The sequence below is a fragment of the Canis lupus genome, chromosome 10 (assembly GCF_011100685.1).
Source record: "Canis lupus familiaris isolate Mischka breed German Shepherd chromosome 10, alternate assembly UU_Cfam_GSD_1.0, whole genome shotgun sequence".
NCBI lineage: Eukaryota > Metazoa > Chordata > Mammalia > Carnivora > Canidae > Canis > Canis lupus.
Window position 1 is genome coordinate 57690231 of NC_049231.1, and position 27612 is coordinate 57717842.

At 33.3% G+C, this 27612-nt stretch overlaps 1 protein-coding gene across 3 annotated transcripts in view; it reads right to left on the reverse strand.

The window, feature by feature from the left end:
- The window catches only part of PPP4R3B (protein phosphatase 4 regulatory subunit 3B), a 62512-nt gene that overhangs the window by 9281 nt on the left and 25619 nt on the right, over positions 1–27612 (reverse strand). Inside the window, exons 6-14 of one of the 3 annotated variants that reach the window (XM_038551298.1) lie at positions 27263–27379; positions 25571–25687; positions 12651–12782; positions 11449–11551; positions 9128–9169; positions 7341–7499; positions 3932–4101; positions 1364–1503; positions 781–944 (exon numbers count right to left, since the gene is read on the reverse strand). In XM_038551298.1, coding sequence (XP_038407226.1) covers positions 781–944; positions 1364–1503; positions 3932–4101; positions 7341–7499; positions 9128–9169; positions 11449–11551; positions 12651–12782; positions 25571–25687; positions 27263–27379 — 1144 coding nt within the window. Of the gene's footprint in view, positions 1–780; positions 966–1363; positions 1504–3931; positions 4102–7340; positions 7500–9127; positions 9170–11448; positions 11552–12650; positions 12783–25570; positions 25688–27262; positions 27380–27612 lie in introns of all 3 variants that reach the window. The other 2 variants (XM_038551297.1, XM_038551299.1) reach the window with 2 other exon arrangements.

Here is a 27612-nt window from a genome sequence, read left to right on the forward strand (position 1 = left end):
GCTCCCTGCAGGGAGCCTGACGTAGGACTTGATCTGAGGTCTCCAGGATCATGCCCTGGGCTGAAGGTGGTGCTAAACCACTGAGCCACCCGGGCTGCCCAGATCTCAGTTTTATAGACAAGTGAAACACATTTGAAAGATGGGAAATTCTACTTCTCTTGATAGTCTATCTTTATGAAATTTTTATAATGATTTAAAAACGTCAAATAGCAAAGTTACTTCTTTGAACTTAGTTTCCTCAGTTATAAAAGGCAGAGCACTCTGGAAAGTTTCTATGGATCTATATGGTCTCTATTATTACTGGAGTTTTCAGTACAGAAATAAATCAAGATTGTTTACAGAAAGCAATGTATAAGTAGACAATGTAATTCTAAACAGCAAATGAAGGGGCACTTGGGTGGCTCAGTCGTTGAGTGTCTGACTCTGGTTCAGGTCGTGGATCCCAGAGTCCTGGAATCGAGTCCTGTTATCAGGCTCCCCACAGGAAGCCTGCTTCTTCCTCTGCCTAGGTCTTTGCCTCTCTGTCTCTTATGAATAAATTTTAAAAATCTTTAAAAATAAATAAATAGCAAATGAGCGTCACAAAATGACAAGTTTCAAGAAAAACAGTTTACACATGAAAATAACTCCCAGATTTAGAAAAAGATGTGGATATTTTAAAAGGTTGATTCATTATAAAATTCATTTTCATGCTGTATATACTATGACCAGACTTTCACAAGCAACTGATAATTTCTGTACTTAAGTGATACATTATTTAAAAATTCAAAATTTTAATACCTTTTTTTGTCTCCATAAATTTTTCGTAAGTATCTGGAAAATCATCTTCTGGCTTAGATTTTTCTACTGGTGCCACAACTGCTTTTCCTTCCTCCTCTTCATCTTCATTAAACCACATTTCTTCATCCTCTTCCAAGGCTTTTGCATCTCTGCGAAATCTGTTACTACGTAATATAGATGGTACACTGTAAGAAACATATCACAAACACTGAGTAATGATTTAAAGTTTGTGACCACATTAAATTTGAGAATAAATATATAGAACACTAAGAGGAGCTAAAGTAATTTTAACTTCATATAATTTACATCATTACCTCAATTGTGATACAAGATATAACCAGAGAACACTCCAAAATATTTAAGGATATTGCAAATTAAAAATTTATCTTGAGTTATTATACAGAACAGTCATTTTTCATATAAAAGATTCTGGGTGGGGAGAATATCCTACCCTTCTACACAATCCCGTACTATCTAATGACAGAAAGAATACTCCTGGATAAATTTCACATGTCAGATCCAAACAGAAGATGATTTCAGATGTAATTTTATAGACTATAAATGCAATATATTTAAACAGTACCTGTTCAGTTTTTGATTTTGTCTGTCTTTTTCTTGCTCATATTTAGTCTTCAATCCTTTGAATGTCTGAACATATTCAATTGATTCAAGTGCTTTATAAAAGTTTTCAACTATATGTGCAGTAAGAGACTTGATATCTTCCTGTATAAGGACAAAATTTACAATTCAAATATAAGTCAATGACTGTTAGGAGAAAAACTTTTTTATGTTCCAAAGCTGATCAAAAAAGGTTTTTCAAAATCACATCACAAAAATAAATGTCCTAGTTTCTGTACACATGAGCCAGGCCTCCGGAGAAAACTTGGAATAAAAAAGAAGCCCTTTTGGGAGACTATAAAACATCTGAAAGTAAACAGATTTATTTTACATCTTCTGTTTATTTTTTGAATTTACATAGCACTTTACAATTTAAAAAGCACTTTAATATATACTTTCACTTGATCCTCCTCTAAAAATTCTATGAAATGGGTTTTATTACCCCCAATTTACAGAAAAGGAAAATTGAAGATCTGAAAGGTTGGATGACCTGATGAAGAGCACACAACTAGTTCGAAGGCAGGTGCTGAAATTACATTTTCAATAAATTTTAGGTGCTACTTAATGGCTCCTTGTTTAACTGGTATCAAAATAGGAAAAGTAATGATGTTAAGAGAAAAAAAATGTGATAAGCCCTACCTAAATAATAAACATTATTATTTAGGAGTCAGACTCCTCTGACTATATTACATATACAGATCTGATAAACTATTAACTTGAATTCCACCTATTTCCACAGTCTTCCAACAGTATAATTTTTGTGAAATAAATGGACAGTCATAACTTCTAAATTCTTTTAAATTCTAAATGAACCATTCTAAATAACCATTCCAAGTGCTGGGTGTGAAGCAGGATCAGTATTAATAATAACTAAAGTTGTGATTCAGAAATTTAGTATTTATAAGAAATATACATGTTAGTTCTTTAAAAAATACACCACAATCTGCTTCTTTTAAGGATTTTGTCTTTAGTTCCCCTGGAAATCTCAATTAAATAATATGCAAAGAAGAAACATTAGGAAGCCAGGTAAATGGTCGGTGCTATATACTGAACAAAAAGATGAGTAAAGTTTTGGGGCACCTGACTCAGTTTTGGCTCAGGTCATGAGTCTGGGGTCCTGGGACTGATCCCCATGTGGGGCTCCATGCTCAGCAGGGAGTCTGCATGAGATTCTCTCCCTCTGCCCCTCCCCTCACTTGCACTCTCTCTCTCTCAAATAAATACATAAATCTTTAAAAAGATGAGTTAAGTTTTGGGATTCAATGTACATTTTATCAACCACACAAAATAATTTTCTGAAAAACAAATTCAATCATAGGAATAGGGATGGGGTTGTGAACTCTACAACTAATTCATTTTATCAGTACTACCTCACCAAAAATTTTAAGGAAAAAATCATAAAAGTCAATCTCTGGTTCATTAAAACAGTGCACTGTGAACCAGGGTTCAGATACTTAGTAAGCTGGTTTACTATGTTCTTTCTTTTCTAAGGGTAAAGTCTTTTCTTTTTTTAAATTTTTTTATTTTTAAAGATTTTATTTATTTATTCATGAGAGAGAGAGAGAGAGAGAGAAAGAGAGAGGCAGAGACACAGGCAGAGGGAGAAGCAGGCTCCTCATAGGGAACCTGATGTGGGACTTGATCCTTGATCCTGGGTTTCCAGGATCACACCCTGGGCTGAAGGCAGACACTCAACCACTGAACCACCCAGGTGTCCCAGGGTAAAGTCTTTTCTAAGGCTTCTACTCTCTTTATCCTTTTGAAAACCACACTCTTGGCAAATGACTACTATTAGAAAAGTAATCCAGTAGGCCAAATAATCTTTATGAGAACAGCATGTTATGAGCAGAAATCTGATTTCTAAGAGCCAAACCTAGAGAATGAATTTCTAGCTTTGACTTTCTTTTTATAAATTTGAACCAATTCTAACCATGTGGGGCATTTTCCATGGTGGAATGATTTCAGTATATGGGAGAGGGTAAAATTACTCTACTGGTTCTATAGTTACTTGTCTTACCCTATTGTTCACATAGAGTTCTCTCCAGATCTTTTTATGACAGATGTTCAGTTGCTCAAAACTGAGCTGTGACCTATGTTCAAGCTCTGACTATGCACTTATAACCAAACTGATGCTCTTGAATAAACAATTTGATCACTTCGAGTGTGTGAAGCCCCTATCTATAAAATAAGGAGTGATCCACCTAACTTCCTGGTCTCTTCAACTTAAAATTCCATGATAACAGCTACCTTTTATGCATCTTCTATCAAAGCTTACCAAAGTAATCATTTTCAACCTTTCTATTTATTACTACCCCTACAATAGATTACAGAGATCTCATGAATGGCATGCTTGGCCAAACGTCCACATATGGCAAATATAATTCTGAAACATTTGACCAATAAAAATGGAACTAGGAATAATATAGAATAAACATGGATTAAAATACTATGCTGAATTTCATAATTTAAAATATTAACATTGCTAAATATATAATAATTTTATTTCACTAATAATCCTTTAACATAAACTTACCACTCTTATAAATTCAAATAACTCAATAACAGCTGAATTCAACAGATTGTACCGAGTTCCATTATCCAGAAGAGCATTTATAACTGGCTCAAAAAGATTTCCCTTTGTGATGTAACGATTATAAAATTCATCTTTAAGGCCAATTATCCGCCTCATAAAACGAAGAGCACCTAATTAAAAATACAGGGAACAAGTTGATAATCTCATTAATAATAATTATTATACAGCCATTTTTACATAAAGCAATGTATATATTCTTCTAAAATAAAAAGTAAAGCCGTGCACTAAAAATAATTGGGTTTTGAGGAGAAACAGAGTTAAGGAAAGACTACTCAAATATGTATAACTCATGTAGCTAGAGCTAGCAAAAACCCAATACTTGGTAGGTAGCTCCATGGTTTAGAGATTAAAAAAAAACCCACAGAAACCATCGAATGCCAATGCTGGCAGTACTCAGAGCAGTGCTGGTAGACATGCAGACGATGTAGCGATGGCAGCTCAGAATCAGTGCAGGGCTGTCTGTCATGAAGGTGGGCGCAAGAGTGGTGCAACCTGCCCAAGACTGCCTCATCTCTCTGCAAGAGGGAGCTTTGGAGGTAGGTACTTCTTTCGATTTTCTGAAAATAAAGCCAAAGGGGTTCCTGCTGCCAGCTTAACAGGAGAGCTGAAGGTCTTTTACTCTTCTGATGAAGGCTATAGTTTCATTCCCACTAATTTAGTTCTCTTTGCTTTGGAAAAATCATCTGTGAACTGACACTACCTATACATTATAACACATACATTTTAACCCTCTATGTTTTAACCCTTGTTTACCAATTGCTTATGAGTTGTTTTGCCTTTGGTAAACATGTACTGTGGCAAGTCAGACTGTATTTGTAAAAGAACAATAGAGTAACAAGTAAGCAGTATAACATGGCTTTTCATATTTTAAATACTGAAAAGAAATCTCTCATTTCAACCCGCTATTCACAGATGGAAGTCATTAAAAGAAGATGTGCCTGTCAAAAGAGGTCCTAAATATTATCTGAGAATAAAACTGAAATAGGTCACATAAGGTATAAACCTATGATAACTGTAACACTAAAGAAGTGTGAAGAAAAAAAAAAACCCAAAAACAAAACCTAGTGTGAAGAGAAGTGCTAGACTTATAACATCGCCTCTTTTTGTAGGACAAGAAATAGTTATTTAAAATTAAAAAGACAAGTAAGTATTAGTAAAGATGTGAGGAAACAGGCACTCTCATATACTGCTGATAAATGATATGATATAGTTAGAACTGCACTACTTATAATGATGGATCTTGAAGCAATGTAAACATTTAAATAATGGAAATTTGATATAGGACTACTTTGCAGTTATCCAAAAGGATTATTTACAGAAAGTCAGATAGGAACACCGATCATGAGAACATCAATCCTTCCAAAATTAATATAAAACCTAACATAATCTTATCATAAATAACCAGATAAAATTATTTTTAAGTTATTATGGTAGAATCAATGTCCAGGAACCGAGAAAATTATGAAAAGGAAAAGTGAATAGGGAGTTAGCATACATTAAACTTTACAAAAGAGATGCCATAATGGCCTAAGAATAAACTTTCCTATTTAACTCATCTATAAAATAACAGATTCAGAAATAATAGTTAAGAAATAAGACACAAGATGTATATGGCAATTTACTGCATAACGAAAGAGAAATTTTAATTCAGTAAGAAAAACATAGTTTATTTAATAAGGGGATTGGCATGACTTGCTATCCATCTGGAAGAAAACAAAGTGAGCCCTCCAAACCATATACAAAAACAAACTTCAAATGTATTATATATGGAAGTTAAAAGTGAAATAACAAAAATATTAGAAGTAAATTGAGGAGAATAGAGTATTTTCTTTGTGTAATATTAGGACACAGATGTTCCTAAGCAAAACAAAACCCCTAAAACTCATAAAGGGAAAAAAGAGATATATTTTTTCATCACAGAGAATCTTAAAACTGTTATATGAAAAAATACTATAAATAAAGGCAAATGCAAAAGACAAATGAGACTGGGTCATTTTTTCCCCAAAAATGTGATAAATTATTAATATCTCTAATATGAAAGCTCTAAGAAAAAGTTAATAGGCAATTCACAACAGATAAAATTCAAAAGCACTAAAACATGAAAATACGTTGCCAAGGAAAATGAAGTTAAAAGGTAAATTAAAACACAAATGAAATACCACATTTTCCATCATCCTCTTCGTAACATTTTAGGAATCAGTGAGTGCTGCAAGAGTGTCAAGGGCTTCAATCTTTTGGGAAAGTAATCTGGAGGCTGTATATGAAATTCAAATTTAAAAGGATACATTTAAACTATATAAACATTTTGTCCTGGCATTATCATTATTGGGAATCTATACTATGGAAATAAAGAAACCAGTACTTAAAAGACTTCTATACTATTCACTACAGTGTTATGTGGAGTAGCAAAATACCAAAACAATCCCAAAATCTGTGCACTACAGAATGGCAAAATAATTGTGGAGGAGCCACTCCATCAAGTGTCACTCCCTTACATTTAGGAAAAAAAATTTAGTTGAGACCATATTCAATCACATAGAGTAATACTAAGGGACTATGAAGTGGGTTAATAGGATCCTGTTTTTATAAAAATAAAAGCCCTGTAAATATCTGAGTGTTTATATAAATTGTATGGAGCTGGAAAAAGGAATAGAAAAAATTATGCATGCAGCTAATGATGGCTACTCTTAAGGTCTTAAAAGTAGTAGGTGGGAGATTAACCTTTTCACTATACATTAAATGTTTCAATTTTAACTAACTTTTATGCTCAGAAAAAACACACAAAACTCTTTTTATTTGGAGGGTGAAGGAGATCACTTTATCTCTATTTGCAGGTAAAATTATCAAGAGGAAAGGAAAATTAACAGTTTGCCAAAAATCAATACTGAAGCAAGTATCAGCATTTAAGTTTGGAGATTATTGGTCCCAGTGGTATACTGAGGGGGACTACTCATAAGCTATATTATAAATTCAATAAATAACCCGAGTTATACAAAAACATTTCAAGGCCCATATCTCAAATTTAAAAAGTCACTATGATAGTTTGATGAAACAGATGTGAAAGACAGCAGGACTTGTTCTATTAGTGAAATGTCGTCATCGTACATGGTATTTTATCACAACAGTTAATCTAATTCAATCTAAATGTGAGTAATGTGTGAGTAGGGAAGCACCATGACCTATTCCTCTTGTCCTTTAAATAAAAGAAAACAAAAGATTAGTACTTCTCATGATAGCGTATATACGGCTAAAAAAAAAAATTCACATGGGTAGTTTCAGGTTTTATCTTTATTAAAAATATTGTTCCTTAAAATATCTTACAAGAATGTTCTTTTAAATTGTTACTTACACAAGGCCAGGAAAGTGTGCTTTGAATTCATCAAGACCAAGACTCTTCTTAGCAAGTCCTTGTTCATAATATAGTTTTTTATGTGATATGTGTGATGTTCCACACAAAATGTGAGTAGTTCTAAAATTAAGGCAAGCAGCTGTGCTGTTTGATAATTATCTACAAAGAAAGTCATCACATGAAAATAAAATAAATATTGCAATTCACCTAAAGAGAATAAAGTTTATGTCCCATATTTTAGAGCAAAAGCTAAACTGCATTTCTTCATTTTTATATAAATTAAAGAAGCTACAGATTTTTACTTTTTCATTAGCAGACTCTCAAATACTATTGTTTTATTGATCAAACTGATACTTTCTAATACTATAAAGTATTTATTAGTGGTAAGAGGAAAAAAAGAATGCCTAAATAAAAATCTACAAACATGATAAGAAAACCCTCATTGCATTGATATCTTCTTAGTAATGTTTCTTTAATATACGCTTTCATTATTGATATTAATGAATCTATTAAAGGGTTCACAGTAAAGAATAATAAATACCTCAGGCTTTCTGCCTATCATGGTGCAGCAAAATTTCCCCCAAGAAAAATTAACATGCTTTCTTTAAAGATATCTTTAAGGAAAGGATATTTTGGCTATTTGAATATCACCTGAAAAATATTACACAAGATTTTTTAACAATAATCTTTCTAACATTAAATCGTGATATCTATGATAGGCCCACTGAAATAACACTACCTTTTTCTCCCTCAAGAGGCCTTGGTGTATGTATGCATTAATGAAATGATTTCAAATTGGTTCCTAAACATCAAAACTGAATGGTCCAAGGACTTATGTCAATAATTACTGACACCTATCATAAATGTTTTAGGGAAGAAAAATTAAACTGCAAGGAAATTTTAGAATCACAGCCTTAGAGAATAAATCTAATCCAACTATTTTATTTTTCGAGAAGATTAACACATAAATATTTTGTGGAACTCTGAAGGTATCGGGAATAAATGAGCATTCTATTGAGAACCGAATAGCCATTAAAAATACAAAATATAGTTCTGGTATTTATAAAGATCTTTCCTACATCAAATGCAAGTAAAGACTTTTACTTGCTTCAGACCAATCTATAAACGCTAACACCACAGCCAATATTTGAAAGAGTCCCTCACCAATAAAAAAGTAAACTCTCTTAATTCCTCAATTTAATTACAAAAGATTTTGTAACAGTCATCTTCAGTGTTAATCAAAAGTCTTGTTTTCACTTTCTCAAATTAATCATTATATCTCTAACTAATCCAATCTCTAAATGGTCTCCTCAACTGAAACTGGCTCTCCTAGACCACTGATAAGCCTAGTAGAGAAAGATAGGATGCTAGGTGCACGCAGCATATTTTCCATACTTCCAACGTGATACTTGGGTATGTGTGCTCCAAGTAGAAGCAACAGTGCTTACACTCAGATTCATAAATACCTAAGCATAATGCTTTCATGCAGCATTCCTAACTGGCCTTAGTTTACTAGGTTTCAAAAATAATGAACTCAACTTTCAGATGTCTTTTCAAAAAGATATCAGAAAATAATTTCTAAATTTAGAGGAAAAAAACAAAATTCCAACCAGTTTTCCATCTTTTATGTTAGAGAAAGCAGAATGTTCTTTACAATAAAGAAAAAAGGTAATTTTTTTTTTGGATTTTTTAAAAAAATGCCTTTCCTAGCCTTGTATAAATAAATGCATTATATTCTGAGCAAAAAAAGCTTACTATTAACTCTTAAAATAGGAATTTATACTTACCAGGGCAAATCGTGCTGTTTTTGTTAGATCCAACTATATTATCTAACAAAAAAAGTTAAAGTCAGTTACTTCAGTAATTATTCCATATTTTCCTAGTCACAACATACAAAGCATGTTTTTGACTATCTCATTTTACCTGCATAATAACCACTAAGAAGAATTAATTGTGAGGAGGGTGAGGGGACAGGCAAAATGGGTGAAGGGAGATAGAGGATTCCAGTTATGGAATGTATGTCACAGGGATAAAAGGTACAGCACAGGGAATATAATCAATGGTACTGTAATAGTATCATTTGGTGATAGATGGTAGCTACAGTTGTGGTAAGCATAACTTAATGTATAGACTTGTTAAACTATCGTGCTGTCCACTGAAAGTAATGCAGCATCATGTGTCAACTATACTTCAATTTAAAAAAATAGTTGCTTCAAATATTATACCTGTATCTGCAATCTTTTACAGAACTGAGTGCAGATGAGAAACTGTTAAAAAACAATAAATATTCTGATAAAAAAGTGAAGTTACAACCAGAGATAAGACTGACACATTTTCTTTTACTTCTTAGTCATCCTCCAACAATTAGGGCATGTCTCTCTCAATATAGGAATTTCTTAAACTACAGAATGATACATGTTAACAATTATCATTTATACTTTGAAAGTAAGTAAGTAGGATATTGTAAGTTCTGAATTTTAGGCATACAATCTTAGAACACAATGGCATAGGGAAAAATACGAATGTCTATCGCATCATGTGTAATAGCAAACTAGAAACAAATGTACATTAGAAGCAGAATGGCTAAATTACAACACACAAGAGACCATATTACGCAAAAGTTAAAAATAAGTAAGAACTCTAGGTATCAATATGGATAGATTTCAAAAATACACTGAGTAAAAGAAAAAAAAGGTAAAATAATGTGTACAACAGAAATGAATTCATATCAAGTTTTAAAAACATGAGAAACAATGTATTACAGGTCATAATAATATAAACACACATGGTGTGATAAACTTCAAATTCAGCATTCCTTGAGGGATGGGGTAAAGTGAGAATGTGAAGGTGTGCATAGGAAACTTTAACAGTGTCTGTAATTTATTTTCTTTTCAAAATAATTTGAAAAAAAAAATAGGGCAAGTTTGTTTTGATAAAGCCAACAGGATATATATGGGTGTCTTTCCTACAATTTTCTAAATATTTCTATAAGCTGGAAATGTCTTATTTTTAAATAAAGATTAAAAATACATTTATTTTAATTTATACAAATGAAGCTATTCTGCATGAAAACGTTCTGGAACATGTTTTACCCAATTTTGTATTTTTGAGAACTAGTTAGATGGCATCAAAATTGTTATTTTAACTGCTATACAGAATTCCACTGTATGACTATAACACATTCTCCATTTTCTTACACATGCTTGTAACTGTTCATGCATTATACATAAATGTTCCCTAGGATATACACTCAGAAATTGAATTGATGGTATTATGTAAGGTATGTCCATTTCACAACTTAGTTTAGTAAAATTCTCTTTAACTGACTTCCTCTTTAAAATGACTTACCAGATTAGCCAACGCTCTCAAGAGAATATGCCCCCCTCATTTCTCATTTTACCGTTACATTGTATGCATATCAAAATGTCCTTTGTTTACACTAATTATTTTTGGCAGTATGATTACATAATTTAAATACCACAGACTGATGAAATATCATAAAAATGTAGTATCTATGGGCTAAGTTTAATACAGTCTAGAAGTCTATAAAACCAGAAGTTATAGCTGATGAATTGTGTGTGTAGTTTATGCCTGAATGACGACATAGAAATAAAAAGTATTAAAAAAAAGCCTTACCCCTATAGAAAATATTAGCAAATGAGTCAGCATTGAGTGTTTATAGTTATTTTAATTTTTTGCTGCTTTAACTGACTTTTTTGATTAACCTCATCAACTTTTGATCCTTATGTTGTGAAACTAGAGAGCTTGTACTTTATTGCCAAACTATTCTCCAAAATGACTGTTCCTTTGGATTTTCTAATGTAGGGTAATACACTGTTTACTCTTGCCCACTCTAGATAATCTCCTTTTGTTAAAGTGTTTATATCTCTCTTCCTCAAAATGTAATACTTTTTGCCACATTTTCTGTATCATTCTCTAACACAGACCTTCTGAAACAATGGATATCGTGATTTTATACTGCAGTTTAAATTTTTCAGTAGTAATTTTTCTGTCATATAAAGCACTGAGTAGACAGTCTGTTATAGTTATACTACTTATTTCACTCTTTAAAAATGGAAATCATAAGCAGATAAGATACCCTACCTACCCTTTTCACACTTGTCTTCTGAAGTATTGGTCAAAAGTGGTGCTGTGAGAACATGCATACAATGGTTGTAGAAGAAATTTAGAAATTCACTTTTTTCAGTTTTCTGAAACACACAGAATTTTTTAAAATATTGCTTTTTAATTAATATCTTTAAGAGTTAATGCAAGTCATATACAAATAACAGATACTTTAAGATACCATGAAAGCACCAAAAAACTAGTTATATTCACCTTAATTGTATTTCTGCAGAACTGAAAAATCAAATATATTTCATATAACTAAATTAAAATAAAAGAAAAAGATTATAAAAAATATTTCTGAGGAAAATTATTCAGAAGAATTTTTTTCTAACATGCTTGTGATCTGAAATGCAAAGGCTCTGTCAAGCAATGTGATATAGGACCAACTTAACTGCTTAAAATTTCAAACTCCATATCCATACCATATCCAAATTTCAAACTACATTCATAGCATATCCAAATTGGAAAAAACACCAAAGTGATTTATTAAGCCATTTGAACAGTACAGAATTTAGATCTATTTTCTAAATTTCAAAAATTTATTATTTGGAAACTTGGAAAACAGTGTCTTTTGATTTTTGGCCACTATTTTTTATACAATGGTCTCATAAACAAGTAATGATTTAAACACAATATATACATTCTTTTCTAAATATAAAGTAATTTTTATAAAGAAAAAATATCCCAGCACTTTGAGACAACTACTAATATTTTGGAATATTTCCATAAGTCTTTTCTGAATGACTTCTCCTACCATGTAGTTGATATCATTCAGTACATATTAATTCTTTCATTATGATTAAAGAATACATAACATAAAATTTACTATCTTAGGCATTTTTACTGTTTACAGTTCAGCAGTGTTACACATACGTACCCTGTTGTGCATTCATTTTTAAGAAGTTAACAGAATGAGGCCAAGGGCCATTAATAGAAATGCTAACATTTTACTAAGATTTTCACAGATCACAATTTGCATTTTACCACAAATAAACTGCTGCAGGAACACCACAGCTATTTGGATCCCAAGTGTACAAATACTTAAATATTATTTTCCAAAATTGTACACATTTTAAGATTTTATATTTACATATAATTTATATATTTATACATAATTTATTATACATTAAATTATCTAAACTGACTAGACCAAAACATTTTTATCTCAGAATAATTTCTTACATTAGTTGTAGCCAGCATGTTTTCTGGATCAATTAGAGTACGAAGCAGTCCCATTAACTGAACAGCACCTCCTAGCTCAGGATCAGTATCACAGATCATTTGCTCAATTACTACATTAATGAGAAGGATATCCTGAAAGAAAATGTATTTCCATTAGATCTGGTTTGGATAGAAGACAAATATACCAGCTGAAAGAATAGAACCAGAACCAAAAAATAAATGAACTTGTTTTTTTTTTAATGAACTTGTTTAAACTTTTATATTCCCAGTATTTTTCAAAGTTCTATAAACACACTAGAGTGAAAAAAGCTCACTAAAAAAAGCAGAGCACACTACAGCTTATGGCAACATCAACATATGGAAGTAGAAAACAAAATCATTTATCATCAGTGATTCTTGTTCATTAGAGATTCTAAAAGATTACTGTTCTAAATTTCAGCCTCAGATTGGAATTTAGAAGCCACCTGAACAAGGAAGATCATACATCATGTGACCCTAAAACACAGATTATATCAGTTTCAAAAGAGAAAATCCTTTCTACCAAACAGTGAGGAAAACCCAGTATACAACTCTCCACAGGAGGCAAGTGGGTGCACACTGTGTTACATAATAATCTAATGCCACAGAGACCTGCATTAATTGCATGTTTTGGGATCTTAATTATGAAACTACAAAGTAGCTTGCAGATACAGTATTTGCCTCTTGCCTGTATTTTTAAGAAATCTTGAAAATTATAGTACAAAGTGTTCATGTCAAAGAAAAAAGTTTTGACATCAACTCAGTTGATTTGAGAATTATTATTGGGGGAAGAAAGTAACTGAAGGAGATGAAATGAAGGAACTGCATGGGATGAAGATAAATTTCTTAAATTGGGAGAATTTTGTAAAACAATAAATTTTCAGTATAAAGCACTTTTTTAAAAAAGATTTTATTTTATTTATTTGAGAGAGAGCAAGCATGCACGTGAGCAGGGAGGAGGGGCAGAGGGAAAAGCAGACCCCCTGCTGAGCAGGGACAAGGATTTAAGTAAGGCTCCATTCCAGGACCCTGAGACCATGATCCTTGGACCATGACCTGAGCTGAAAGGCATATGCTTAACGGACTGAGTTACTCAGGCAACCCCAGGATAAAGTACTTTTTGTTACTTTTGTTGTGCTAGCCCCTCTTAAACTTAACATACTGTGGTTTCCACAAGTATTTCCCTGCAAAGTTGTCTGTGTTCCATGAAGAGAACCAACAAAAGCATGTCACAGTCACTTAACTTAAAATTAGAACCCTAACCCCTACCATGTTTCAAAATTTGAACACTAATGAATGTCATGGCATTAGAAACAGAATAAAATCTCTTCAAAGAGGAATTATGAAATAAAAATCACAGAATTAATAAATCCAGAACCAAGCCTCATTTCAGTTACAAGGAAAAAGGGAGATTCCACATTAATCTGCTGCTCTTTCTTATTCTAGTAGGATCAGCAAAGCACAACTCACGTAAATATTAAGATACTACAAAAAGGTGTCATCCAACGAACTTTCTTGAGGACAATGCTGGGGCATTTACTTACTTTAAATTTATGTCAATGTGTACTACTTATATTCTACCAGTTAATTAGGGCCTTAGATAATTCGCTGAATTATATATAATCTTCTTTCATAAGTTTATGCATTTAAAGTAGGCACAAAAATCATAAATGATGAATGTAGGTTATATCTAAATAAAACCATAGTGGCAAGAAATACTTAAGGTATAGCTCATAACACTGAAATGTCATTTCAATATACATTCTTCAAACTTTTTTATTCCTGTTTTCTCTCTTACATGCAGGTTCTCATAAATCCTGCTTCCATCAATATGAATGCCAAACTTTGAGTCCCATAATTTAGTAACACGTGGAAGTGAAAAATGTTGATTTATGTATTTCACAGTGAAAATGACTGCTAAAGAGAGCTATAGCCTTTTCAGGAAATAAGAAAAGAACTGCCTTTCTCAAAGGCCTGTAAGACTTCCCTGACAGAGAGAGATATATGCATTATTAGATACTCTTCTCTAGAACATTTTAAGATACTCAAGCTTCAGACACGAAGGGCACAGAGGTTAGTAGATAAACTGAATTAATTATGCCTGGATATGGGGTGCCTGGATGGCTCGATCGGTTGAACATCTGACTCTTGGTTTTGGCTCAGGTTATGATCTCAGGGTTCTAAGATTGAGTCCGGAGTTGGGCTCCGTCCTCAGTGGGGAGTTAGCTTAAGATTCTCTCCCTCTTCCTCTGCCTTTCCTGCCACTCGTGCAGCACGTATTCTAATAAATAAGTCTTTTTAAAAAAGAGATTAGGCCTGGATAAAATCTTTAAAATCCGTATCAAGCAAATAGTTTGTAAGCCTTCTACATAGTTGAGGTAGCTTAACTGTCAAGAAAGTTTTAAAATAAGCAACACTTCCATGACTGTCCAATCTCTAAGACCACCACTGGGCCAGAGAACTCACACCAACAGAAAGTAGGCTGTGAAGATTATATAGGTCCTTGAAGGAAAGGCATCTTCTGTTGCCCATCTCAGATGTAGACACAGTGATAATGTCTTGAGGGAAGAAAGACTTTGGAAAAAAATAGGCAAGGGGGATTCTTTAAAGACTGCTGGTTTAGTTAATCAAGGACCTCCCAGGACAAGGAGTCCACACTATTGCTATTCAACAAATATCTGATGAACCAGTGAATCACAGTTGTGAATGAATGACTGCTATATGTATGCTCTCTTTTACCAAACAAAAGCACTTTAGTTGTGATGTTGGGGACAGATAAACTATGTGCTTATAGGTCACTGAAACACTGGGGAGGCTTATCTGGACTTGAAGAGGACTACCTAATACTCAAATATTCTGTACGTGGTACTGGATACAAAAGTGAACAGAAACTTGATTTGTCTCCCTTGAGGGAAGGGTGGGTGAGGAAAGAAAAATATGTGTAAAAGTTAGGTAGCTAGAGTGGACTATGGTTGATACTACGAGATGCCAACCTAGTCTCTATTTTCTTTGCTTTGCTAGCAGAGCCCAAATTTTGTTCAGAGGTAATGTACTTAGTGAAAACATTGTTTCCCAGCATCCTTCATAGATAAGGGTAACTTCCTTTTGGCCAAAGAAATCCAAGTAGAAACCGCTAAGTAGAACCTTCAGGAAAGTGCTTTAAAATGAAACACAGAAGCTATCTGCCCTCTTATTTTGCTTTCTGCCTTTCTTATTCCTGGAGGTGGAATAGAAATCTTTCAACCTCATGGTAACAGACTTTAAAACCAGAAAATGAGGATGACTGATTCAAAAGATGAAAGTCTTGGGATCCCTGGGTGGCGCAGCGGTTTGGCGCCTGCCTTTGGCCTGGGGCGCGATCCTGGAGACCCGGGATCGAATCCCACGTCGGGCTCCCGGTGCATGGAGCCTGCTTCTCCCTCTGCCTGTGTCTCTGCCTCTCTCTCTCTCTCTCGTGTGTGTGTGTGTGACTATCATAAATAAATAAAAATTAAAGAAAAAAAGATGAAAGTCTTTTGGCATCATGAGCTGCTATCTGAGGGTATCATGGAGCTGCTCATGACTTATTGTGACATTAATAAAACTTTTATTAGGTAGAACTATTCTAAGTTGGTTTCTCTTTTTGTGTGATAAAAACATTTAACATAGTATCTACTCTGTAAGCAAAATTTTAAGTATATAATATTCTTAGGTACTATGATGCTGTATAGTAGTGGATCTCTGGAACTTACTTATCCTGTATAACTAAAACTCTATACCCTTTAACTAATGTCTTCCCCATTTCCCCCACTCCACATCCCCTAGTAAGCACCATTATTCTTATTCTAGGAGTCTATTTTATATTCCTCATATAAGAATTATCACGTATTCTTCCTTCTGTGTCTAGCTAATTTCACTTAGCAAAATGTCCTCTAGGTTCATTCAAGTGAACAGGATTTCCTATTATAATGCTGAATAATGTTCCACTGTATATATGTGACAAATTTTATCAATTCATCTGCAGATGGACATTGAGGTGGCTTAGATGTCTTGACTATTGTGAATAATGCTGTAATGAACAAGGAAGAAATTTCTCTTTAAGATCTTTTGGATTTATAGACAGAAGACTGCTGGGTCATATAGTAGTCTATTTTAATTTTTAGAGGAACTTCCATATTGTTTTCTGTGATAGCTGCACCAGTATATCCCCATCATCAATGTACAAGGGCTCTTCTTTTCTCCACATCCTTATCATGACTTGTTATCTTTATTTTTTTATATTAGCCATCCTTTTTTTTTTTTTTTGAGGACAGGTTCCACATTTTATTTACATTTTAAGACTAACCTTCATCTCAAAATCATATATCCATAAAACTATTTCCTTTCTGTTGGCTGCACTTAAATGCATTGGTTTGTCAAAGAAAGACTGTAAATATTTACAATGTCTGTTACATGTAACACACATAGGAATGGCTTTTAACAGAAATCCGATTTCCTCCACATTTTTTTATTATAAATACAGGCATCAAAACAATATTGAACTATGTTTGATACTACTAGTCAGCACCCTCACCACTTCAAAACTTAATACCATTTGTGACAATATTCATTGTACCTGCTACTTCAGACGACTTCACCTGAAGCTTTCAATAAGCAAGATGGATAAAGCATGCCATTTGTTTTTTCTTCTTGAGATTTTTCACTTTTCAGAAACACACATGCTTCCACAGCATCGGACTCTTCTCTCCATGCTTTCATCTTGTAAGCCTGAACTCTATTTTGAGTACTCTAGGTTTATGTGTAAATGACAGTACCATTGCTTACTACACCTTTCGTCCCTCAAGTTCTTCCAACAAGAGAAAATTATGAGGAACTTTAACTCCTCTACAGACCACCATCTTCTCCTGCAGTTCCAATACTAGCCATCCTAATAGATGTATGTGTACTTTGGAGAAATGCCTGTTTAGTTCCTTTGCCCATTTTCAAATTTGGTTATATTTTTTGCTACTGGGCTGTAGGAATTCCTTACATATTTTGAATATTAACATCTCATCACCAATTGCAAACAAATTCTACACTTTTACTCCCAACCTACATACTGTTGATGTCAATTTCTTTTTATATTGTGTATCTATTAATTTTTGTAATTATAGTTATTCTTAATATTTGTCTTTTACCTTTTGTATTAGGGTTAAAAGTGATTTATACACCATGAATAGAGTATTATATCATTATGTATCTGTCTACATATTTACCTTCACCAGTGAGATTTACACTGTTTCTATTTACATGTTTTCTTGGAGCTGTTTAGTGTTCTTTCATTTAACTTTAAGAATTCCCTTTAGCATGTCTTTAAGACCAGTCTAGTGATGCCAGGTAAAGCATTCTCAGTTGGCATTTTTAACACTTTGGATTTATCATCTCACTTTCTTCTGGCCTGCAAGGATTTTGCTGAAAAATTTGCTAAAACTTATGGGAGTTTCCTTGTATATGATGAGGTTTTTTTAGTTTTTTGTTTTGCTGCTCTAAAAATTCTCTGTTTTTGACTTTTGATAGTTTTATTGTAATGTGTCTTAGTGAAGATCTCTTTGGATAGCCTATATGAAGACATATAAATTTCATGTACTTGGATGACCATTTCTTTCCCCTGATTTGATGCTATTAGCCATTATTTCTTTTTTTTCTTTTTTCTTTCTTTCTTTCTTTTTTTTTTTTTAGCCATTATTTCTTTAAATAAGTTTCTGCCCCCTTTCTTTCTCTTCTCCTTCAAGGTATGAGGTTCATATAATGTGTATACTGTTTTCTTTATGATATCTCATAATACATGAAAGCTTTTCTCCACTATTTTTCATTCTTTTTTTCTTTAAGTTCTCTGACTGGGTATTTTCAAATGGCTTGTCTTTGAGTTCTCTATTTTTATTTCTACTTGATTGAATCTGCTGCTAAAGTTGTTCATTGTTTTTCTTTCTTTACAGTTTAGTCACTGTATTCTTTAGCTCCAGATTTTTTTTGATTATTTTTTAATTTTTGTGTCTCTGTTGAACTTCTCATTTTGTTCACATAGTATTTTTCTGATTTTGTTTAGTTATCTGTGTTCTCTTGCGGCTCACTGAGCTTCTTTAAGACAATTATTTTGAATTGTCAGGTAGTTCACAGTTTTCCATTATTTTAGGGTCAGCTATGATAGCTTAGTTTTTTTGGTGGTATCAAGTTTTTCCTGATCTTTGTAATCTTGCACTGCTGTCTGCCCATCTAAAGAAGCAATTAGCTCTTTTGGTCTTTAAAGACTGGCTTTGGCAGGGAAAATTCTTCACCAGTCAGCCTAGTCAGAGATTTTGGCTGGGTCAGCTGATGGGGTTCATTACCAGAGTACATGGGCCAGTTATTGAGATGTGTGGTGGTGCTGAGAGTCCCTGCTCCTTTTCTTTCTTCTTAGCTATTGCAAGGTGATTCCCTCACTGTTCTGGATAGTACAAGAAAGAAATGGCCCTCATGGGTAGTGTTCTGAAAGGCTAGGGATGTCACACTCTCACTTTATACTCCCTTTCCCCATGAGAGAATCTGTGGGCCCAGAGGATCTCTCTCAGTGGTGTGCTATGCTGACTTGGGGAGAAGTGACAAAGGTAAAGTAAAACTGCTCCTACCCTTTCAATGCATCATCTCTCATTTCTGTGCTCCAGTCAAGTACTATAATCTCTAATCTGGACTCTAGAAGCTGGGTGGAGGTATTTGTGTCTGTTACTAGTTGTTAAATCAATTTCTGTTGTGGGGATGAGACCTGGTATTTCCTAGTCTATCTTAGTGATGCCATTCCTGATTCTTCTGATATATGAGGCCAAACCCATTCTTAAGTAATACATTAATTCCTTATTCTCCTCTTCCTTTCTTTTGTCACAGGTCAGGCCTTCCTTCTCCAGTTATCTCTCCATCATGATGCTATTAGAACTATCCTTCTAAAACAGAGACCTGATCAAGTCATCCTTTGCTTAGAATGGTTGTAAGAGAAAAGATTCAATCCTAGACTATATAGGTAGCAAATATTCTAATCTTGTGCTGTTCAATATGGTATCTACTTGCCACACAAAAGGCAGTTTAAAATTAAAGCCAGTTAATTCCTTAGTCACACTACCTACATTTTAAGTGCTTGGTAGCCATAGGTAGCAAGGGGCTACCTTGTTGAATGGTAACAGAATAAACTTTTCCATCATCATAGAAACTAAACAGCACTCTTCAAGTTTATTATTATAGTTTCATTGTTAAAGAAAAGGGGGAAAAAAACCAGGATAATCAGAAAAAAGATGCAAGGGGAGAAAAAGGGCAAAATATGAAAATTTCTCATAATCAAAATACTAACTTCCACATGCAATGATATAAAAGTCTTGAAACAAGATGGCTTCCAGGGCAGCCCGGGTGGCTCAGCGGTTTAGCGCCGCCTTCAGCCCAGGGCGTGATCCTGGAGACCCGGGATCGAGTCCCGCATCAGGCTTCCTGCATGGAGCCTGTTTCTCCCTCTGCCTGTGTCTCAGCCTCTCTCTCTCTATCTCTCTCTCTCTGTATCTCTCATGAGTAAATAAATAAAATCTTAAAAAAAAAAAAAAAAAAAAGATGGCTTCCAAATTCTTGTGTCAGATGGGTTTATTTTTATAGCTCTTAAGTATTACTTTAATGAAACAAAAATAATTTACTAAAGAAAACACAAAAGAGAGATGAATCCACAAACTTTCTAATTCTGTAATAAGAGTTAGACTTCTGGGATCCCTGGGTGGCGCAGCAGTTTGGCGCCTGCCTTTGGCCCAGGGCGCGACCCTGGAGACCCGGGATCGAATCCCACATCAGGCTCCCGGTGCATGGAGTCCTGCTTCTCCCTCTGCCTATGTCTCTGCCTCTCTCTCTCTCTCTCTCTCTCTCTGTGACTATCATAAATAAAAATTAAAAAAAAAAAAAAAAAAAAAGAGACTTCTGCACTAAAATCTGCTCTGAAACTACACACAGGCTTCTGCTTTTGGATAAAATGGAGTCACAGGAACTAGGTTTAGTTTTTACCTGGAACAACAACAACAGAAAACTGGACAAAATATGAAACTACAGTTGGTAATACAGTAGGCATCGGCCAGTGAAAGACAATGAAAGATGTGGAAAAATGAGATAAGCCCTAGGATATATGTTAGGTTCTATTATTATTATTATTTTTCTGAATTCTGTCAAATTAAGTAAAAATCAACTTCTAAAATAATAGAATTTTCTGTGTAAAAAATAATAAAATAAAATAAAATAAAATAAAATAAAATAAAATACTAGAATTAACCACAGATTTAGAGATTCTACCCCACAAAGCAGTATGGAACAACAAGACAGTGTTATTCCAAAGGTACATCTTCCTCAGTAAACAATTAAAATTAATCTACTACAATGCATGACTACATCTGCTCAAAAGTAATAGTATTTTTCAGAAACAATGAACAAATAGCTCCAAAAACAATGTAACAAATGACTGAACATATATCAATGAGCAATGTATTATCAACATTATGTCTGTAAGGCACGTTTCATCTCTTAATTAACACAAAAGAGCAAGCCTCCCTGAACAGAAGGAATAGCTGAACCTAGCTGAACTGAAGGACCTAGACTCTCTAACTGCAGTACAGTCATCTAAAATACACACTAAGTATCCTTATTAACTCTCCCATGCCTATTTCTCCAATAGCAGAACAAAGGGAATGGAATAGAAAATCACTGTAAGTTGAACCTCTTTCAAAATTTGACTTATTTCTGTCTACTAGAGTTCTTTACTGGCATTAAAATACTACACATACAAATCTAATTTTCCTTAAACTGGTTCTCCAACAATGGCATTACTCAGGCTAGAAAAAAAAACTCCTGCTCAAGCAAGTGCAGCTAAATAAAGAAGATGTAAGAAAAACTACTGGAATATTCCTTCAAAAGCCAAATGATGACTTGATGTGCAAATAAACCATTATAGAGTAACTCCAGTTAATATGTGTCAATGCTGGAGCACCAAAATCTATTCTAGAGAACACTCTTGTGTGTGTGTGTGTGTGTGTACACACACACACACACACCCCTTCATCTCCCCTTAAATTTACAGTCTTAATTAAGAGGGCCCAATGATTTCCTTCCTATTGAAGCCTGCTTATTCCTATGGTCTCTCTTTTAACTTCTTTTTACACTGCCATAGCAGCTTCTGCAATTAAAACCTTCAATTCAGAGTGAGCCTCTAAACACCTGCAATGCTCTGAGAAAGGGGTCTAAGTCAGGGGTTGGCAAACTACAAGACTACTTTGCTGGCTGCCTACTTTGTAAATAAAACTTTAAGGTGAAAAATTTAGTGGAAGATGGTTACACCATCTATGGACAATTCACATTATGATGGCAGGGTTGAGTAATTGTAACAGAGGCCATAGGCCCATGAAATCTGATTTAACCAAAGTTTCCAAGAGACTTTTCAAGGTTTTAGTTATTTCTAAATCAAAGTTTTAGAGAAATGATACTCCCATTAGTTTCATCACACTCCAATCTCATACTATTCTTAGAAGCACATACTGGTTTTTAAAAGTTTATTTCTGTGGGTTTAAAAATTTTGCAATACCGCAAAAAATAATTAGCCAACAGAGGGGAAGTTCTGGGTTCCTACACATGGAATTCAGAGATTATCCAGGTTATCATCTGGCAACTCTATTTTCTGACTGGGAAAGATAAAGAACATACTTTATTCCATTGTTTCTAAGATTTCTTAAAACTTTTAACTTCTTGATATTGAGATACATTTTACAATCTATGGCATTACACAGTCATTATCAGACAAGTCACAAGCATGACAAAGTCAAATGAAAATTTTCCACTAACGCTTTCCTGTAAGATCAAGAAAATATTAGCATCCACATGTCTTAGATTCCATGAATATAGTAAATAAGAGGAAAAAGAAAGAACGTCAGGAGCAGGAACATTATTCTGAAGTAGCAGATTAAAAACTGATGGATGCTGTGGAAACATTTTTGTTTTTTATATGTAAATGTAAGAATTATTTTTAAAAATGCACATGAAATTTGTTTCATAGCAACATGAATGAAGGCTACAAATATAATACTTCTTTTAATCCATCTGCCATGTCAGAAGAAAGCAAACACAGCTCTTCAAATTCTACAGAATTTAACGGTCCAGCTCCTTAAAGTCTGTGAAATAGCAAAACAATCTAAACAAAAAACCCTTTAAGTTCATTTTTTAAAGTTGAGGGAATTTCTTGATGTGATGCAATGAATGAAACATTACTTCTATACCACTCCTGACACAAAGAAATAACCTAAATCAAATCATGAGGAACCATGAAATAAATCCAGATTGTTGGATACTGGACCTCAAAGTTTTCAGTTTTGTCTTGGTTAAAAAGAACATTACTGGGACAACTGACAAAATTTTAGTTAGGACTACAGTTAGATATTAGGACTGTAAAAATACTAACTTCTTGATATTGATAATTATAACAGAAAACACTAAAGTAGATACAGGTTAAAAGGCACTGTGTCATATTTTCTATACCTTATTCTTCCATGACTGAGAACAAAAATAATTATGTCTGTGTATAAATGTGTACATACAAATATAAGCAAAGAGAGGATGATAAAGCAAATTAGAGATAAAATATTAACAACTGGGGAATCTGGGTGAAGTATATATGGGAGTTCTTTGTACTATTATTTTAACTTTTCTGTAAATTTAAAATCACTTCAGAATAAGAAGTCAAAAATGGATGCAATTTTAAGAAACATGTTCAAAGCAAACTATCAAACAGTTAACCCACAGAGATTAGCTTATGCCTTTTTTAAACTTTATTATTGCAAATTTCATCTTCATTATTATTTAAAAGTAACTTTAGCATATATAATTTGTTAAGTATTTAGTATAAAACTTTACAAAATAAGGACTCTTAAAAAAATAACTCCAATGCTATTATTATTTCTTAAATAATTAAAAGGAGTTCAATCTCAAGTGAGAAATACAGTGAAAATACCTGCCAAAATAAGTGGTTCAGTAATAGATGCATTACTTATCCAGTCAGATTTCACAGTAAGCTTTACTAAATGTTTCAAAGGACACTAGCATAAAAATAAGTGAAATCAATGGCATAACAAAAAGACAATTATGGCTAAATCTATCCTTCTAGCTTGGATAGAAATAACAACTATAGTAAAATATGTTAATAATTCCTCTTGCTCAACACGTATTTTAATATGTAATCCAAGTTCTTAAAACCAAATCTGCTCCATAATACTGGAAAGGAAAGTTTGAATGCTGTGAATTTACTTTATTTAAAAGGGGATCAAAATGTCAACTGCCCACCAAATAAATACACAGGAAAGTATTTTCTTTCTAAAGGTTACCAGGAACTCAACATAGAATTTACCATGTAGAATAACTTAATTTTGAAGAAAGAAAAAAAAAAAAAAAAAAAGAAATTGTGGGCTAACTCATTTATTTTGAGGCAACAAAAATTTTAAATTGTTAAACTGCTAAATCTCAGAAAATTTGGGGGAAATGAAAGACTTTGAAGACTATGATTATAAGAAAAAAGAAAAACTGAGAAAGGGACTTTCCATTGTTAAAAATCAGTAAGGTATTCTCTAAGTCTTACCTGTCAATTAAATGAACAAGAAAATATTTTTAGTGAAAATAGAAATAAAAACTTTCAGAGTTAATTCTAAAAGTTATTAGCAGCTTACTATTTTCACGGTCTGAAAAGATATAATAACGAATGCCCTTAATCACACACATCACTGAGAATGCAGCAACTAAGAGTATTAAATTCGAAGTTACCTACTGTAAAGGATGACACAAAGATATACACACCAACAGAGATTATAAACTGATTAATAAGCTAGATATTTATTTCTTTCAAGTCAGATTTAGCATTATTTGGCTTTTTTAAAAAAAACTTAAAATATACTTTTTTTAAAATTTTATTTTATTTTTTTATTTTTTAGATTTTATTTATTTATTCATGAGAACACACAGAGAGAGAGAGAGAGAGAGCCAGAGACACAAGCAGAGGGAGAAGCAGGCCCCATGCAGGGAGCCTGATGTGGCATTCGATCCTGGGTCTCCAGGATCATGACTTGGGCTGAAGGCGGCTCTAAACCGCTGAGCCACCCGGGCTACCCTGAAATATACTTAACATAAGATTTCTTCTACTTCTTTTCTATTGCCTAAAACTATAGCATTAGCTCAAACTGATTCTGAAATAAAATTGCTTAAAAAAAAAAAAAAAAAAAAACCCTAACAAAAAATGCAAAAATCTAAGAAGACATTAAGAGATTAAACATAAAACATATAAAACAACTGTGGTTTAATTCAATAGTAACTCATAAGAAGGATCAAATTAACAACAGAAATCAAAATCTTCTTTAAGTAGGAACATACATTTATTTTCTATTTAACACTAAAATATATTTGATAAAGGGGTATTTTAAATTCCAGCTATATATTCATTTTATTTTTAAAACAGTATAAGGGTAAAGTTTTAAGTATTTCTGTAGTGAGAAAACACATTGGTCTCATTCTTAAACATCTATTCACACTGGGAAAAAAATACAAATTTGAACAAGTGAAAGCAACTTGTTAGTTATACTAGAAGTGCCTGACTTACAGGCTTGAAATTACATATCATTAGCACTTGAACTTCTTTGAAAAATTTGATTCTATTATAATCTATCTCAATACAAGTTTGAATACTTTTTTTTTTTTTACAATAAACAAATCAAATGCCACATATTCTGGGCTTGCTGAAGTCACAACTTGTCAGAAACCTATTTTGCTTCATTCAAGATTAAGATTGTAGTTATACCTTTTTTTCCTCAATAGTATGCAAACATTACAGGTAATTCATATAGAATCAGAGCATTATTACTTACATCATCACTCTGCTGGGCTTCTTGCATTACAAATTCTCGGACCATGGATGGACTAAACTCTACTAGATAAGAAAATATATCTGTAGCTGCTGATCTGACTTGCAAATCATCCATGCCCTAGTAAAAGGAAAATTAGGTTAGAGACTGTTAACAAAAATTGTGCTGTGTTCCCCTTTCCAAATCTATGCACATCAACTTTTTGGATTTAGACATTGTACTGAAATCTTTTCTTCCTTTTCTTTTATGAATATTAAAAAGCTTTTAAGCAGCATTGGTTTCTGCCAGTTTTTTATCAAAACAAAGATAAAGATTCAGAGAATTTAAATGTAAGAATCAGCACAGGATTATACTATTATACTTTACAAATGCTGTAAAAAAATTTTTATTTACATATATGCAAAATATGAATGATGTTATCTAGTTAAAGACTTCAAAATTTTCCAGAATCTGTCTTTGGTCTTGGATTTGCCAGTTACTTCTTAATAACTGATTGTCTTCCTTATGACTCTCCTAACAGAGGATGCTTTTGAAAGCACTCTGGATATTTTCACTCTTTGTTCACAGCTTAGTTTTCTAAAGTGGTGATCTTGAATGCTTTTCTCTCTTTAATAGATAAAAGATACATGACTCATAAGTCATAAAATCTCCAAGTGATTCTGAAAACATCCCTAACTCAGCAATTCTCAAGGTGTGGTCCATGGAATTTTGGGGAGGTGTCCAACACCCTTTTCTTTTGCTTCATAATAATAAATAATACTAGGGCCTCATTGGCCCTTTTCACTCTCAGTGTATCAAAAGTATAATGGGGTTTTCCAGAGGCTACAAGACATGTGATATCACAACAAACTAAATGTAGAAGTTGCTATGAGAATCTAGCTGTCTTATATTACACCAAATGTTGAAGGGATTGGCAAAAAAAAAAAAAAAAAAAAAAAGGTGAAACTAGGGACGCCTGGGTGGCTCAGCGGTTAGGCGCCTGCCTTTGGCTCAGGGTGTGATGCTGGAGTCCCGGGATCGAGTCCTGCATCAGGCTCCCTGCGTGGAGCCTGCTTCTCCCTCTGCCTGTGTCTCTCCCTCTCTCTGTCTCTCATGAATAAATAAATAAAATCTTAAAAAAAAAAAATGTGAAACACCACCAATCTTCTCACTAAATTTTTTTTTTGCTTCTGGCAAATTATTTTTTCACAGAAGTTATATTATTTATGTCAACATGTTTTATTATTTTTCAATGAATTAATAAATATTTTTTAAATTTTTCAGTTTTAATTTTTCATATAATACCAATGGATAAAAATCATATAAGCAAATGTATGAGGACCACCACCCTAACCCACATCGCAGCATGAGCTCCCTTTGTCCAGGCTGTCCTCACTGTACTCACTGGTCTAAAAAGGAAAGATATTTTAATAGTTTCTATGAAACATAATATTGTTACAGAAGATATAATAATCTTGAAAAAGCATGTGGATTTTTATTCACTTGAAGGCGTATTATATGCAAGTACTTACATATTAATATTACAAATTTCAGTTAATAAAAATATTAAGACTGAAAACACACTTGTAATAATTCACTATCAAATGAATCACAACTTAATAACTCAATATGCATTACTAAAATAAATATTTTCACATACATAATATAAAACTATAAATTCACAACTTCAAACATGAAAAGAAACTGTATAATTACCATTACAATTTCAAGGGCAGGAAGAATTCCCAACTTTGCCAAAGTTTTGAAAAATGCATCCCTGTTTTGAGGCTGCAATGTCTGAGAAAATGCACAAAATTCCTTGAAAAAATTAACCTGTAATATCAGAAAGTATAGTGAGAAATTGACACGCGTAAGAGCAAACTTGGGGCACCTTTAACGTGCTGCCTCCCAGAGTCCCGCCTCCTTCTCAAGGACCTTGATTTTCCAGGGCATACCCGGCTCCTAACGCCTACGTTAAAGGACACATGAAAAACTAGCATCCCAATAAGTCAGCTTTGCATCATTTTCAAACAACGACCTCTCCAAAGACAGTATGGTACACATGT